Source organism: Orbicella faveolata, unplaced genomic scaffold (assembly GCF_042242905.1).
Source record: "Orbicella faveolata isolate gen_17 unplaced genomic scaffold, um_ofav_v1 contig_2, whole genome shotgun sequence".
NCBI classification, from domain to species: Eukaryota; Metazoa; Cnidaria; class Anthozoa; order Scleractinia; family Merulinidae; genus Orbicella; species Orbicella faveolata.
In genome coordinates this window covers 23282955-23300129 of record NW_028301547.1, presented here as the reverse complement: position 1 = coordinate 23300129, position 17175 = coordinate 23282955, and the positions used below count along the sequence as shown (strand labels likewise).

Here is a 17175-nt window from a genome sequence, read left to right as displayed (position 1 = left end):
GTCTTTGACCAGGTGGGAAAAGCTTTTCTAAACTACAAACCTGGACAAAACTGGTGCACTAAATGCAAAGTCGAGGCGGACAAAAAATTCAAGGAGCACGGAAAATACATACCACGGAAAAGAAAGACCTGCAACAAGCAGAAGGTAGAACAATTTTTAACTCTCAAGTCATTTCTGTTAGCTCTCGTTGTACCGGCTAAAACATAAACAAATATATAAATAACGAGGAAAATGTCATTTATAGGATACCGATGACCCATGAAAAGAACAGTGTCATGAAAATATTTTGGCCACCTTTTAGTTGCTCCATTGCTCGCACATACGCAGACGTTTGACCGCTGTGTTACTGCAGACACTTGTTTGGGCTTTTCATTGTGATTCCTTTTTTGGGTCTAGTTACAAAATAGTGTTGAATATATCTGAAAGTCTGTCATTTATCCACAGGTTGCACAAGCGCAGAATTGACTTTTGATTCAATAGACAAACGCGTACAAGACTTTGGGAAACTTACTCAGTCTGCACGGTCTGCAGTGTTTTGGCGTGACCGATACTACGCAGTATTCGAACGTGACAGTAACTACTGAGTGAACAAAGTAGAATCAAGCACTTTTAAAAGGTAATGGAACTTGACCCGAGCTTCTAACTGTTCATGAAGACAGCCAATTTCACTTTACATTTTTGGGGATTGTTTATTTTGGGGTTGCCCATGGAAACTGTCAGTGGAGTTCAGTTGGTTTTACGACAAACATGCGGTCGGCATGTGCATGGAATTTAAGCTAATTTATAGCAGCGGGCAGGTCACGGAACATTAAACATTTCTTCTTTTAGAGGTTTTCAAATCTGGATCCTGCTTCTTTTGAAGGTTAATCCAAGAAGACGACTCTTCTATTAATATAAATATTCAGGTAAGTATCGGCTAACATACTTCAAGTTTGCAAATTTCACTGGAATTCGTTAACGGTCATTGACTTCAATTCTCAGCAAACAAAGTTATTGTGTCGAAATGCGCCCTTTAGCTCCTTTTTTGACCCTGTAAGATTTCATATCTGGAAATAGTTTCTTGCAATCATGGTTTCGGAGAGATATCACTAGAAATTGTTTCAAAATAACGAAGCGTTTGCTTTTCTTCCGGGTTTTCTTGCAGTAATCGGTTTCGTTACGCTCGGGTCAAAGGTCACGTTTTCAGGAAGAAGTGCTGCATTTAGTTCGCTATCTCAGCGCTCGCGATTTTATTTACCCAAAAATTTTATTTCACTAATTTGAAGAAGAAAGAATGCTCTTTCACACCAAACTAGTCGTTTTGGGAAAAGCCGTGTACCAGAACGCCTTTTTAGCATTTGAAAATAGGCTAAATGTAGACCTCTTGTAAAGCTGTCTTGGGTCGTCAATTTAGAAAATTCGTCAAATATTTAAGTTCTAATCAAATCACGATCTATTTAGCTCTAAATAGACAAAAAAGGAAGTACAAATACAACGTGCAATCAGTTTGTAATGAAGATTTTTACTTTTGAGTTTACGAGCCTCTGAATATGCCGCTCATTTTCGATGGATTTTGGCCGATTTGGGGCATCGAAACGAAAAAATTGCGGAAAAAAATAATTTTTGATTTATCGAACTTAAAACGATATTTTTGTAACTAGTGCCCGTAGGGCTTCATTCTGGGCGAGTTTGAAGAAATTCGATTTTTTCGCTATTTCCAAGTCTAGTTGATATTTAGGCGAAGCTGCTCTTAAGTATCTCTTTGGATATAATTTACTCCTTGTATGCTTTGCACTTGCTTCGACCACTTTTCAGCAGTAGGAATTCTTATGCAGAGCCAGCATTTCTCCAGTCAGTGGGTTTAATGGTTACTTTATGGTTACTTTTATAGCATCATATTTCGACTCAGAATGAAGGAAAAAAGACTTCTTAGCTACTTCAATTTTTCAGAATCTTTAAAGGGGCTGGGGGCATGCTTTCTAAGGGCTTGGGCATGCTTTCGAGCGCTGAAGTTGCTAACCTCCTAGGGAATGTGGGGACATGCTCCCCCAGGAACTGTTGAAATTTAGACGCTTGGAATTGCGATTTTCAGCCATTTTCCAGTCAGTACTTGGACCTAATGTACAATCGAACCTATGACTATTTTTACCATGTTTATGTTTAACAACCGTTCTTTAATTCAAAATCTCAACAGCCTCAATCAGATAATCTCTCCTATCTATATTATTCCTTTGAATTTGGCGTGACCCTTATATTCTGCTGAAGACGAGAGGACCTTGGCAGCTTTCCCCTGTCTCTCTTTTCCTTCCATAATGCCATTTGTTCATAATACAGCTTCATATTCTTTCACTGGTGACCCACTAATAAAAATATGAAGCAGACGGTCGAAGATCTCTTTCCTTTTTTCCTTAAGCGTGTTTTTAGACGTTTTAGGGCACTGCTCACTCAGCTGAGAGTGAGAAAAAATACTCAGCAATGATGGACTCGATTTATTGGACGTGGACGTTTTAGCATATATAAGAAACCCTGGGTTTCACGACCCGTTGACATCGCGCGTGAGAGAGGAAAACACATTTAAAACTCTGGAAATGCGTCTTCACTTCGACTCAAACGTTTAAAACAATCGATGCATTCTCAGTTCCGAAATTCGTTGTCGGTCTATCTTGCCATTGGTGTCGCTTTCTCTATTTCTCTGGAGTAGTCTGTCGTTCGTCGCCAATTCATAGCTCTCATGTCGCCTTTTCAAGGCCATGTCGCTTGTCGGAATTTGCCCCTAACAGGGTCTCATAAGAGTGCGAGGGAATGCCCTTGTACTGGTTCCCCTTGGGCCCACAATTGAGCTAAACGACTGTCATTCATTCTCCCACCCAAACAAACTGCGCTGGTCCCGTACAAACCCGTACAAACCCGTACAAACCCGTACAAACCCGTACAATACCCGAGACAACTACCCGAGGCCCGAATAAAACTGGGTCCCAGGTTTCTCCGGCGAAACGATCTCTAAGAACGCCTGGCGATAATTGTGGTCCAGTTCAGCAACATGTTTGTCCTCGCTGAAATGAAAGATACTGTCAGAGTAAAACCTTGGCATTTTGGAGTTGATCTTCGCGAAGCTATCGCATCTAAGTTGAATAAAAAGCTTGCTAACAAGGTGAGTTGGTAGAGTGGATGTATAAATTGATCAGAGTGTGTTTTTAACTTGTTGGAATACATCTATCCCTATCTACATTTTACACCATGTTCCTTTCGATGTGATTCGATTCGATAACTTCAAGTTACTTGTTGTTAGGTTGTTCATAATGTTGGTTTGTGTATTGTGCTACACGATATCACTTCTATTGGTGATTCCTATCTTTTTCCCGGCGATGGATCTTCGCATACTCCAGGTGAGTCTTGACTACCATTCGGTCCCAGATAGCCTATAGTTAGCCAGGGCTCGAAAATGCCAATTATTTCACAAGGGATAGAGTGACTTAAAGATGCAAGTTTAACTCTACCTGTGCTTAATACCCCAACTCCCTTTGACTACTCAAAAGGAATTGTCCTCGTTTGCATTGAACTTCATGTCCGTGTTTTTAGTGCAGAGTGCACTATTGGGATGGTTATGGGGGTTGCCTGCCGCTAAGGAACTAAGGCACTATGGCGCTATGGCGCTATGGCACTATGGCCCTATGGCGCTAAGGTGTAAACTTTAATGTTTGTTTAATTAATTAATTTCAATTAATTAATTAGTCTAGAGGCAGGGAAGTAGTGGGAGTAGGGTGGGAAAGGTACATGTGTACTCTACGTAAAACACATTCCATCGCCGTCGCTTAAGTTTGAACATCGCAAAGCTATATATTTGTTTCAGGTAACCCCTTGCTCTCCTTGTGGTACCATTCTCCTTAGAACAAAACTAATTTGCCCTAAACGCATGCGTAGATTAGTTAGGGTTCGTGGCCTCTATATTAGGTGAAGGATACATTGCATACGGAGTCACGCACAAATGTTGAGTGGTTTTCCTTATGGTAGAGCTCAACATGTAAGACGCATGCGTACTAGCATTGTTAGTGTTATACACTATCTTTACACGCAGTATTTTATATATCGTGTCATGTGACCAAGGACGGCAGTTATTTTTCAGGTAGCGCCAGTTGTCCCTTTTTATTGCAAAAGTGAAACGTTACTGTGGCTGCGTAGCTTTTAGAATTACAAACAGGTCGGTTCAACAGATATCATCTGCTGTTTTCAATCTACAATAGTGTGCTTGTCAGAGTTCAAATATATTGCTTCTCCTTAGCGACTTGTTTATTTCTTGCCTTAATTGTGTCTGTAAGAGAGACCAAAAAGTTCTCAAGTTAGTGGCGTTAATACTCCGCAAATTGTGAATTTGTAACAAAAGAAACCAGGAAAATGCTCAAATGTTGCTGCAGACGCCGTGGCACCTAATGAAAGCGCAAATTAATTTAATCAGTCTGTGAGGAGACTCATTCATATCGGCCAAGTAGCGCTGTTTATCTTCAATACTTTTCGTTGAAAAGCTTCTCAGCCATCAATATCGTTGTGTGTTAATTTTGAATTGTTTTATTGTTAACAACAAAGGTGGCAACAGAAAAAGAAAGTGGTATTTCGTGACTATCTGATAATTAAATTAGTTCTTGTTCATCAGTAAAAATTTGCATTTTTAGTAAAACATCGTCTCTGTTCCGTTTCTTCATCACTACATCAGATATTTAACTTTCTTTCATTTATCTCCAAAAAACAAGGACATCTTCCGTATGTTTTGGAGAAAACAGGGGTTTCATATTACATGGCTTTGCGAGGAAAACAAAAGTATCAAGTTACAAAGTTGGCGTGAAGAGCTAAATTGTCACGTTTGCTGCTTCAGCGTATTGTTGAATTTAAAATGAACGAAAATCAACTTAAAGCACCAGTAGTAATTAATTTGTGCGTAATGTTTGGACCTTGAATGAAAATACAACCTTGAAACATACACACTGCAAAGGGGAAAAGCCGTAGCAGACTACCAAGATAGACACAAACCGGAAGTGAACCGAGTAGGGGTGAGTACTTATGGGACTACTGTACCAGAGCTATCAATTGCGCTCTGCACTATCTGAGATTGTCTCACTAGTTGTAGGTTTATGTGCCAAGGTTGTGGCTCAGTGCCTAAACCTGCCAAAAAAATAACTTGATCAATATTTCCCCAATGCGGATCTCATGCTAGTTCAATAAAATATATTTATTCATCAATTTTTTATGGCAGTGGGCACTTTGTCTTTTTTTGGGGACAAAATGAGCATGTGTGTATCATGTGATAACATAATCATATTTGTTCTTTTCTGTTGCAGTAAAATTTCGTTTTGTTGTCTTTCGTCCATTTGTTGATGAAATTCTTACTGGAAGAATCAGAAGTAGTAACCATGAAGGAGTCCAAGGTGTGTGGTGCTTTGAAATGAAGTTGTTTTGTTTAAATATGGGTTAAAATCCCAGTATTACACCCGCTTTCAGTGTTACATGCATAGGCAACGTCTTGCAACCATCTTTCAACATGTCATGTAAATGACTGAAAGACTGTTTAACTGTGAAACTGGCAATTTTTCTGGTTATTAGCAGAAGAAATGACAAAGAAATGATAATTACTGATCTCAAATGACTGAAGAAGATTGTGGACTTAAGCATGTTTCCCTATTTACAGGATAATTCAAATGATTTTAGTGTAGTTGATCAGCTCTCAAAAGTGACTTTCAGTAGAATTGCGCCCCTTAACCTGTTTTAATAATCGAAAGATGTAAGCATTCAAAACAGTTGATATATCTCTCACAGAGTGACTTCCTGGTACTCGTAGCCTTAGTTTGATGTCAAATAAATTCATGTTTCTTGACTAAAAGTCAAGGTTGACCGTAAAAAAGTCGTTGTGCTTAATTTTTTTTTTTGATGGAGGCCAGGTGACATAGCATGTCGAGAGACGGCATGTCGAAAGATGGTTGAAAGATGTTGCCTATGTCAGGTAACACTGAAAGCGGGTGTAAAACTTATGATTTTTTTCTTTTATTTATTTGACAGTGTCAATGGAGTTTTTTGATGATGTTACTATCCCTTATGAATACCTTCAGCAGCCCTCCAAGTTGTATCCTCTGAACATCACTTAAATTGGTTTTTCTTACGATCAATTATATGAAGCACCTCACAAATGGCATTACATTATATTTCAGAAGGTTATAGTTATAGAGAACATGCACATACCTACTATTATCCCACACCAGCATATTTTTGAGAAATGTTTTTAATCATGTGAAAGAACAAATATTTGCTCCTTCTTCAGGCAAGAGACACATATCATTCAACCATTTTTTGTGAGCCATTGGGTGATTCCAGAAAATATGCATATCATACCACAGGCGGCATAAACATTTGAACCCCCCTTACCTTCAAAAATTCCAAAATGCTCTACCCCCCATGGGATGCCCTCCGAATTCCAAAATCATTAACCCCCCCTCCCTTCTGGAACCCTCTACAATTCCTTGTTTGACTTCTTATGACTTCCAATGAAAGAGATTTTCCATTTTTACATTTCCCAGAAGTTTTTGCTAGTAATTTTCAGTCAAACAGCTGTCTACAGGGCTCAAAATTGTGGCCGATATGATTGCATGTTTACGTGAGTAAATGCTCAGCGACTTAAACTTCTTCCCCTTCGGGCGCAATTTTGCAACTAGGTTTCAACTAAACGAGTGAAGAAATAAAAATTTCAGTTGTATTTTGTGCTTAATTACTATGGAAATAAGAACGTGTGTGGGCAAATCCTGCCTAATTTACCTTCGATATTACGAACGATACTCACTCAATTAGACACCATTACAATGGTTTCTTTATTTACATATATTGCTTATGCATAGTAACCAAACATGATGCCTTTCATTGTAAACCATTAATCTGACAAGAAATTCTTCAACTTAAAGGACTCTGGAGCCCAATGTACAACCCAGATTTGATCAGGTTTCTGTAAATGAATGCAAACACATGCATGATGGATCGATGCTTGTCTTGTATCTTGCTTTCCGCGATCATAAGCAGTGTCATCAGTTCTTTTGTGCATTCACACTCTTGTCTTTCCCCTCCAGAAACCCCCCGTGACCTCAGAATTCCAATTGGAAGTACCCCCCATGTCTTTGGATTTCCAGTTCAAAAAACCTCCCCTTGCCCACAGAATTCCAAAAAGCCACCCTTGGTTTAGGTATGGATATCGTTTGGAATCACGCATTGTATTTTGGTGTAGTATGGTTTTGTTTCTATTATTTTATGTCATCTGTTACTGCTACATGAAGTATTTGTTGCAGTAAAAAAGGGCTCTGCAGTCAAGATGTTGCACTTTTTAAAAGTCCATGACACACAAATACATCAGTGATGAGGACGAACAGCTCTGGGTATGGGAATATACAGCAGATGACGAGGGACATGATTTGTTCATGGATATCAATGAGGAGATCAGATTCCGAGTTGTGGATGAAGTATTCACTGATTTGAGTCCTGCAGGACCTGAGATGTCAGGGGAAAAGAAAAGTACTGATGACACAGAAAACAAAAGATCGCCATATACCATCACAGTGAGTCACTTTGCCATTGTAAAAGAAATAGAATTATCTACAGTTAGTAAAAGCCCTAATAAAGGTCAAACTGGATGGCTTGTTCCCTGGTTGAGGGGGTACTCCCTTCATTATTTATATAGGTATATGCGTGACACCAAAGAGTTTTTTTTTTTTTTCAGGCATTTTGGCCTTAAATAAGGTATAGATTTTAATTTTCTTTAGCTTTTTTGGTCTGAAATAGGGCATGGTCTGCACTCTGGTCTGTATGTCGTTTACAGGAAACTAATTTGTCCCCATTAAAATTTGAAAATTTGAGGTTGCAGCACTTTTGAAAAGGTTATGCAAATGAAAGCAGGATATTCATGACTTCCTGAAATCATGTTTTAGAGACTGATTCTTCTCAGAACTATGTAATATGTCGTGTCCTTGGGCAAGATGCTTTACTCTTGCAGCATTCTATCCTCCCTGTGTATCAAAATTAAAAAAAAATGAGTTCTAGGAAAGAAAAAGTGAGGGTAGTAGTCCAAAGTTTTTTGTCCATTTCTGCTGACAAAATGCTGGAGCTAACTAGAGCAAGCTAAAGAAACAATAAACTTATCTTAGTCAATACGACAGAAACCAGAGTTAAGTGCCAAGAAACTGGTGAACCTTCTGGCTTGGAAAAACTTGCAATTATAGCCATGGCTCATCGCTCCCAACCGGTTTGGATGCAGCAAGAGGCAGCTGTATTCACAGGCCATTCTTAGTGGCCTTCTTGGTGCAGACTGAATCATTAATAGCATCTGAATACTACTGTTGGATGACATTACATATTTACCCAATTAAGCACCCACGGCACTTATTCTTTTGTCAAACTTCATGTTGAGCAAGTGTCATTTTGTACAAGTTTCTTTTTGGCAGAAAACTAGAGAAATTTCTGGCTTCTCTAACTTTTATACCTTCTAGCCTGTTCCTAGCCCTCTGTGTGGACGCTCTTTGAGCTTGTAACGCAATCTTACTCGTGGGGGAGGAAGAATGCGTGATGAGCCCAAACGGGAGGGAGATGGGGAGGAGGGCAGTGCAAAAAATGTTGAGAGGAAAGTAAGGCCTGCTTAAAATTCATTCTCTCTGACACCAGGTTTGTTTGTATTTCCAGGTTAATTAATTCGTGAATCTTAACAAGGCGTTTCTTTGTTGGTATTTAGGGATCCATAAGTGAACCTGGCCTTGGCCTTAGGTCATGGTGGTCAAGTTGATGAAGATTGTCTGGGATATCAACGCTTATGTCACACCTACTGGGCACAAGATAGTTTGTGTGTTCATGACTCGATACATCAAGCAAGTCAGAGTATGTGTGCCTGTTGTCTCGAAGATTTAAAGGGCAATTCATGAATTCATGAATGAACAGATGGCTCTCAGTGTATCCAGGGCTCGTTGGTGGAAGCTCAGAAGAACCCCCACCCATAGAACATTTTGAGGTTCCCCCTCGCGTGATGTTCGTTGGAGACCCTAAAATTGGCATTGAGAAAGGATGAAAACACGAACATGTTCCATGAAACATTCTGTGCGAAATAGTCCGTAATAGCCGCGAGCTGAGAGCCGTAACAACGTATCTTTTTTTTTTATTTTTCATGGGTCTTCTGTCCGCCATAATGACGTGCCTGAAACGCCAAGGTGTCCATGTGTAAGGAAGGGAAATACTCCTCCAAATATATACCTATCCCCTCGAACGCACAAGTTCAGAGAGACAGTGAGTGTCTTTTTGTAACGCAAGGGCAGATTCTTCATATGGGTAATAGTTTGTAAGCACACGTTGCAAACACTAGAGGGAAACCAAATTGTTGGACGATAATTTGCAGACAGTTGTCATTCCTCAGTAATTTAAGCGTAAAGCCATTTTATTAGAGCTGCCAGAAGCGTTTTTATATTAATAGAGAAAATTGCACGGGACTTTCTGAAGGTCTGAGAGTTCGGTCAGTTTTTTGGCATTTTATCTTTGTTTTGAATAGCATTGGACATCGTCAGATCTTCATTGATGCCTTAACCTGGAATCGTCCGCCAATCGAGTGCAAGATACATTCCAAATACAAATCAACCAATAGCTACCCTCGATCAAACAGCCTGCTCCAGGACTATTTGTCGGGCGCACCCCGCAGAGCTCCGAAAGCTTCGCGTCTTTTAGAGTCAAGAAAGCGTAGGTACAGGGTTGAGAATGTTTGTGCTTACAAAACCTGCGCTGGTTACCGAAGCTAATTGTACCCTTTAGCTCTGTGCCTTGTCTATTTCTATTCTCGGCAATATGGTATGTTGAAATTAGCAAAAACAGAACTATCGTTCTAACTTTCAAAATACACGTGTTAACCGCCTAATCTATTTAGAGAACACGCATAACGATACCTAGCGGCCATTGAAAAAAAAACTTCCTGGAGTTTTTGTCTCAAACAGCTTTTCGGCTCTAAATTTTAAAAACACACCAAGAGAAAGGTCAGCGGTTTTGCGCATTAGACTTGAGCTCACGTGCTAGCTGACACATGACACACAGTGGACAGAACTGGATGGCAAGGTAATCATCCATGAGAGAGCCCTGAAAATAATGGGATAATTAAATATCAGGTAACCCTGAAATACAATCCTACTTAAAATCAGGCATGTGGCAGTTCTCGTAAAGTCCCACATGAATGGCTTGATACTCTTCAATAGAACAATAGAGCAAAGAACAAAGCCCCTAGCCCTAAAACAGAAACAGCTGCTACAATGATGAAACAACAGCAGCTTCACTTCTGTTGAAGGAAGGTATTACCATTTTAGGCTTGGCACTGTTTAACCAGCACGACGTAAAGGGTACTCCAATTTTCCGTATAGTTTTTGAGAATTCTCAATCCATCAATGATCATTAATATCCAACGAAATTTAGGAATATTCTGACTTGAACAAAAAGCATCCTTACTTCATAAACTAACTCTAATAATAGGCCACGTTCGATATATCAATATTCTAACATGGTTCCCAGGGCTTTCGGGTCAAAATCGTAATTTTTTGCATCTCTTTTGTCTCTCAATTCCCAAAAGAGACTTGGATACAAAGAAAACAAAACCAAATATGGAAGGTTGTCATTAAAGCCTCGGAGCCATGATATAATATTAATATATCAAACGTGGCCTATTCCTTAAAGGATCTAATGAAATGTCCACATCATCCAGTCTATTGAAGAATTTAATAAAACTATTCGATTCGCCCTTGTTGGTTAATCAGGTTGGACGTTGTCTCGGATGCAGAGTAGGAACAAACAATCGATCAATGGTGCGAGTATCGCTACGAATAAGAAACTGTTCAAGTGCTTCATCAATATTTATAAAAAGCAAAATTGTTTCCCAGAGGAATTAAAGGATATTTTTACCTGTATATTCTGCTCTGCCCTAAACTTGGCCCTGAGACCAAACAGTGCAGTGTGAGGACAGCAGCACGGCAAACAACATCCCTCACCCATCTGGCTGGAAATGTCCAACAGCAGAACTTCCGGGCAAAGCAATCCCATGCACACTGCAAACAGAAACAAAATTTCATGGGTAAGTCCAATTTTACTTCCTTGGACTCCAGAATACAACTCCTAGTTTGATTAAAATGAAGCCAAAAAGCTCTAAATTGAGTTGCATGTAGATTTTGTTTTGCTTCCAGTCTCTGTCCCGTTCACATGGGTTCTTATCATTTAGATAAAGTCCGATAATTTCGGTTGAAAGTCAAATGGAACAGTAATGTTTCCGGAAAAAATGCGGTCAGAAAATGTACGTCTATAGGACGTACGTCCATTTTTCCGTTCGAAATAGGACGGCGAAATGTCCTACTCATTTGCGAAATTTTCACGCGTCAGCCCAAAACATTACGGAAAATGGAAATTCTACAGTTTTTGCGCCAAAGTCTACCCGTGTTACCCGTCTCTGCATTGAATTGAATTCGTGATGTTCCCGTTTCGGTAGAAAAGCAATTGAGTGATTTCACACCTCAGCCCAAAGTGGTCACTTTCGGATGTGAGAGATCCTCGCTTATAAATACCAAAAGTTCCGAATGTAGAAATATTACTGGGTATGGGAGATGGTCGAAAGGAACGGTTCAACAGTATACTTACTGGAACCACAGTCATCAAAACATCCGCATAGACCAGAGCTCCAGTGCCGATTTTGCCTCTCTGCCTGTACTACTTGCTGATTGACCACTACTGTAGTCTGATTTGAGGTGTGCTGGTAGGCTGCTGGTTGCTGAGTGATCACAGGGGCCTGAACGCCAGGGTATTGACCGGATATGTACCCTGGCTGATACCCTGGTGGCGGGTAAGGTTGATCTGCTGGTTGCGTTGGGGAGTTTGGATGTCCTGTAGGTTGCTTTGGGGGGTGGGGGTGATCAGCTAGAAGCTGCTCTGGGGAGGGGTCGTCCACAGGTGGCATAGATACCAGTTTAGAAGCCATGTTTTCTGCAAGGAAGGTCAAGGTAAAAGTGGATGGTGAAACGGACTTTCTTTCGTGGTCGGTATGCTAGAAATGCGCAGCCCAGTCCCCAGGTGTTTTCAGTTCAGGAAAGGCAGGGCTGACATCTTGAGCGGTGACGTCACCGAAGAGCACTAGCTCTTTCCCAGACTTTACGCAGACAGCGAGGCCAGAGTAAGCGCCTAGGTACTAGGCTGAGAAATGCAAACTGCCATATACAACCTGGACGAGTTTTGTAAAAATATATGTTATGCTGAATGTCTGCATGCGATGCTAGAATCTCAGTTGTCAGTGAAATGTTCAGCTGTTAATTACAATCTCAGCTAATTTCTCACCCATCAGTAAACTCAACAGACTTCAACTTTCAGTTATCATAAAAGACGCCTCATTTCTAAGCTGACAATCCGAAATTTTAATGTTTGACCAATTTTAAGCTGTCAACGACCTTTCGTCTACTAAAAATTGTAGCTAGTCTATTATGACACCATCAAAACATTTCTGATATTTATTCTCTAATCACAAAACTAGCGGCAACAGGCTACTCTTTGGAGATTTGCATGCAAGCAGATTACTGCATGAGACGTATTTTAGGTTAAAGAAAAACATAACTATTATCAGACTATCCATTATAGTCTCTTGATGCGAGACACGCATAACGCTCGCATTACGGGATTCATACGTTCATATAAGGATATGTTTACACAGTTCTAGCCCTTAGTAACATTTTCAATGTTATTTGTTGCGTAATGTTCGAGACTTCCTTTTGATAACCCTAAGTTTCATCTGAGAGATTTAGCCGTCAGATGTCAGTCATTTGTTTCATTTTGCAGTGGTTGTCGTTAGCGGAAACTGAAAAGTTACCAGCAAGCGTGGGATACAAGCGTGGGATCAGTGACCCAGACGAGACACTCTTAGCAGGTCGAGTACTTACTGACAACAGTTGGCCGAACAGGATCTGTCAGTGTTCAATTTCGTTCCCAGAGTGATATGAATTTCAACAAATCCGAAGAGCAAACATTACTGGAGCGCAGATTTCGAAATAAGAATAATGGTCTTTTAAAGTACAACCCTGATTTATTGAAGTAGCACGGTCCCGACAGTTAGGTTCGTTTATCCCAGCCCTTGTATCATCATATTCGTGTTGCTTGTCTCTTCTAGAACCTCCTGACTGCTTGAGTAGACTGCCTGTGGATGTTATGTCTTGAAAATACGTATTTTTAAGCGCAAATTCGTTTCAGTCAAATTCGAGTTTGTTTTGCATCATACTACGTCTAATGTTGCTTGAAGGGTTGCACGAAACCAAGATCATGGGCTCCTGACTAGACAGAGACAAGGAAATAAACGCCGTCGTGTTCCGGCGTTCAGACAAACACATATTATCTGATTCTTTCAATATACAGAACGGCAAAAATTACGCCATGTTCTCAATATATGAACTCTACTTTCATATGCAAAATAACATTAACACGTATAGACGCTCTTTCTCGCCGATGTTCAGCGGCGAGGTAATTCTGTCTGTACAATAAAGCAACCAAAATCTCGCCGATGTTCAGCGGCGAGGTAATTCTGTCTGTATAATAAAGCAACCAAAATCTCGCCGATGTTCGATGTTCAGCGGCGAGGTGATTCTGTCTGCATAAGAAAGCAACCAAAATCTCGCCGATGTTCAGCGGCGAGGTACCCTGTCTGCATAATAAAGGAACCAAAATCTCGCCGATGATCAGCGGCGCGGTAATTCTGTCTGTATAATAAGGGAACCAAAATTTCGCCGATGTTCAGCGGCGAGGTAATTCTGTCTGTATAATAAAGCAACCAAAATCTCGCCGATGTTCAGCGGCGAGGTAATTCTGTCTGTATATTAAAGGAACCAAAATCTCGCCGATGTTCAGCGGCGAGGTAATTCTGTCTGTATAATAAAGGAACCAAAATCTCGCCGATGATCAGCGGCGAGGATATTCTGTCTGTATAATAAAGCAACCAAAATCTCGCCGATGTTCAGCGGCGAGGTAATTCTGTCTGTATAATAAAGGAACCAAAATCTCGCCGATGTTCAGCGGAACAGAACAGCGAGTACTCGAACTGCACAGAGAGACTAATTGTTGCGAGATTGGCAAGAGTGGCAAGGGTACGTAGGATGGGAAAACGTAATGAAAGCAACGTATGCAAACGCAACGGGATATTTTTTTTACAAACTAAAGCTACTAGACTTCCAAGTTCCGGTAATAAGTGATTTTCAAAATTTAAAAATTACCGTCCGGAATATAAACACACAGCATCCTCATCTTACACTATGAGATCGCAAAAGCAACAAAAATATGTTTAGAATTGCTGTAGAGTACTTCTTCATTCATCTCGGCGAGGATCATTAACCTAGCCGACGATCATCATCATCATCATCATCATCATCATCGAGATTTCCGTCCCTTTAATACAGACAGAATTACCTTGCCGCTGAACATCGGCGAGATTTTGGTTGCTTTATTATACAGACAGAATTACCTCGCCGCTGAACATCGGCGAGATTTTGGTTTCTTTCTTATACAGACAGAATTACCTCGCCGCTGAACATCGGCGAGATTTTGGTTCCTTCACCATACAGACAAAATTACCTCGCCGCTGAACATCGGCGAGATTTTGGTTCCTTCACTATACAGACAGAATTACCTCGCCGCTGAACATCGGCGAGATTTTGGTTGCTTTATTATACAGACAGAATTACCTCGCCGCTGAACATCGGCGAGATTTTGGTTGCTTTATTATACAGACAGAATTACCTCGCCGCTGAACATCGGCGAGATTTTGGTTCCTTCACTATACAGACAGAATGACCTCGCCGCTGAACATCGGCGAGATTTTGGTTCCTTCACTATACAGACAGAATTACCTCGCCGCTGAACATCGGCGAGATTTTGGTTGCTTTCTTATACAGACAGAATCACCTCGCTGCTGATCATCGGCGAGATTTTGGTTGCTTTATTATACAGACAGAATTACTTCGCCGCTGAACATCGGCGAGATTTTGGTTCCTTTATTTTACAGACAGAATGACCTCCCCGCTGATCACCGGCGAGATTTTGGTTGCTTTATTATACAGACAGAATTACCTCGCCGCTGAACATCGGCGAGATTTTGGTTGCTTTATTATACAGACAGAATGACCTCGCCGCTGATCATCGGCGAGATTTTGGTTGCTTTATTATACAGACAGAATTACCTCGCCGCTGATCATCGGCGAGATTTTCGTTCGGTATATAAGAGAAATTAAATTATCACATATTCCAACATTTACATAAAATAGTTTCAATATATATATTTAAACATTCACATAATATGTGAATATATGTAAACCCGAAGTCGCGTTTATTTTCGATCAACTGACATCAGTGGCAAAGTCCGATCAATGAATTTAAATTTGATCACGGAAGGGGGGTTACTCCCTGAAAATGTGGGTGGGGATGTGTGACGCACTTCTCATCATTTCTCTAGAGATGAATAAGACCGATGAAAACAGAAGTTTCGTCGAAAAGTTGTAACTGACTAGGGGGTAGAAAACGTGACTTGTGCGGGACCAAAATTGTCAAAATCTATACCCAATAACCTTGATGACTTAAAACTGTGACCTTCGGCGCCACTCATAGATATATGGCCTATATTAGGAAGTAGCCCCCCCCCTTCGCCCCCCGGCTAGAACTTTACATTCCGGCTTGTACGTCGGGACGCAACAAGAGTGAAACTGGCGCTTATGTTGAGCGACCAACTTCAGTGAAACATAACTAATCCTAGTTGTTGCAAAACCTCAAATGAACCGTGGTACATCGAAATTCCAATCGCTGTCTGCCATTCCTTTGAGTAATCGCTTACTTTAAAGGCGATGGCGGACGAGCATGGATTCTAGATTCTCTCATTTTCATACTATACTGAGATTCAGTCACTAGTACTGCAAGAGAAATAAATCAGGAGACAAAACAGCGAAAACTGAATGAATTGTTAAAACGTGAGTGACATACGTACCGGTAAATGCTTTCCAAGAGTTACGCCTTGAGCAATTTTAATACGAAGCTGTTTCGAAGAAAGCCTATCTGAGAAGCGTCCGTGGTAACTAAGCCTGAAACATGATCCTGACAGGAAGACAAACAGGTCAAAGATAAAACTTTGTTTTGAAAAATAAATATAAACGGAAGGGTTGTCAAGTGTTCAACATTTGAAAACCATCGCCGTTACCTTGGGTTGTCATGAATGGGGGTCATCTGCTATTTGAAGTTAACGAGGACTAAAATCATACAAACCATATCCAAAATGCCATCGGTTAGCAGATGCAGCTCTGCCTGGCCTAAGACACCCAACTAAGACTTCGTCACGTAATGTTCAGACGATTTTAGGACCTTTTGCGCAAAAAAGAATCATGCACTCTTGTCATTGTTGGCACATCACAGGAGAGGGAAAACATTTGTTCTCCATACAACCAGAATATATTGCACCAAACTTATCCACCGATAAAATTTATAAGAACAATATCCTATTTAACAATTAGATTATGAGCTCGAGATTTCTATTGCGTGATAGTTAACGAGGGCAGGCCGAGTCAACTATCACGCACATAAATCGAGAGCGAATAATCTAATTGTTAACTATAAATCTAGTAGTCGTTCGAAACTCGAGATTTCTATCGCGTGATAGTTGACGAGGACAGGCCGAGTCAACTATGACGCATAGAAATCGAGAGCGAATAATCTAATTGTTAACTATAAATCTACTAGTCGTTCAAAACTTTTATTTATCTAAATCCTCTTCACAGACGCTTCGAAAACTCGCTATTCACTATCTATCACAGAATAGTGGTAGCGTAGCCAATCAGAGAACAGCAGTCGTGATAGAATGCCAGTAGATTTATACAGTTCTTGTCGCACAGAATTAATTTGCGACCAAAAATTGAACTAATATCGAGAATCTCTCCGTACATTAAAATCTGTCAAAACAGATAACTTACTTTGATTTATTTTTCTTCAATACTAGCAGCGAATGTCGCGGCTTCGCCGCCAAAAAACATAGGCGAAGGGGTACAACTCGTGCCTCGTCCGGAAAGCTTCGCGAGGCATGCATGCATGCATGCAGGTTCTAACGCCATCTTTGAGAAAGCCAATGAATCCTGCATGATGATTCATGAGATTATGCAA

General features: G+C 40.5%; 2 protein-coding genes across 2 annotated transcripts; one reads left to right on the top strand and one right to left on the bottom strand.

The window, feature by feature from the left end:
• Positions 1 to 350: 350 nt before the first annotated feature.
• Positions 351 to 10771, top strand: LOC149112538 (DNA-directed RNA polymerase III subunit RPC8-like). The gene is made up of 6 exons (XM_089290414.1): positions 351 to 3130; positions 3269 to 3365; positions 5310 to 5396; positions 6025 to 6088; positions 7361 to 7562; positions 8729 to 10771. Exons 1-6 carry the CDS (start codon positions 3020 to 3022, stop codon positions 8777 to 8779), a joined length of 612 nt encoding a protein of 203 aa, XP_089146540.1. The 5' UTR covers positions 351 to 3019; the 3' UTR covers positions 8780 to 10771.
• On the bottom strand, positions 9393 to 16121 carry LOC149112537 (placenta-specific gene 8 protein-like). The gene is made up of 4 exons (XM_089290415.1): positions 16013 to 16121; positions 11647 to 11988; positions 10921 to 11063; positions 9393 to 10107 (listed from the first exon to the last, which is right to left on the bottom strand). The coding sequence occupies exons 2-4, from the start codon at positions 11981 to 11983 to the stop codon at positions 10009 to 10011; spliced, it is 579 nt and encodes a 192-aa protein (XP_089146541.1). The 5' UTR covers positions 11984 to 11988; positions 16013 to 16121; the 3' UTR covers positions 9393 to 10008.
• Between the last annotated feature and the right edge of the window lie 1054 nt (positions 16122 to 17175).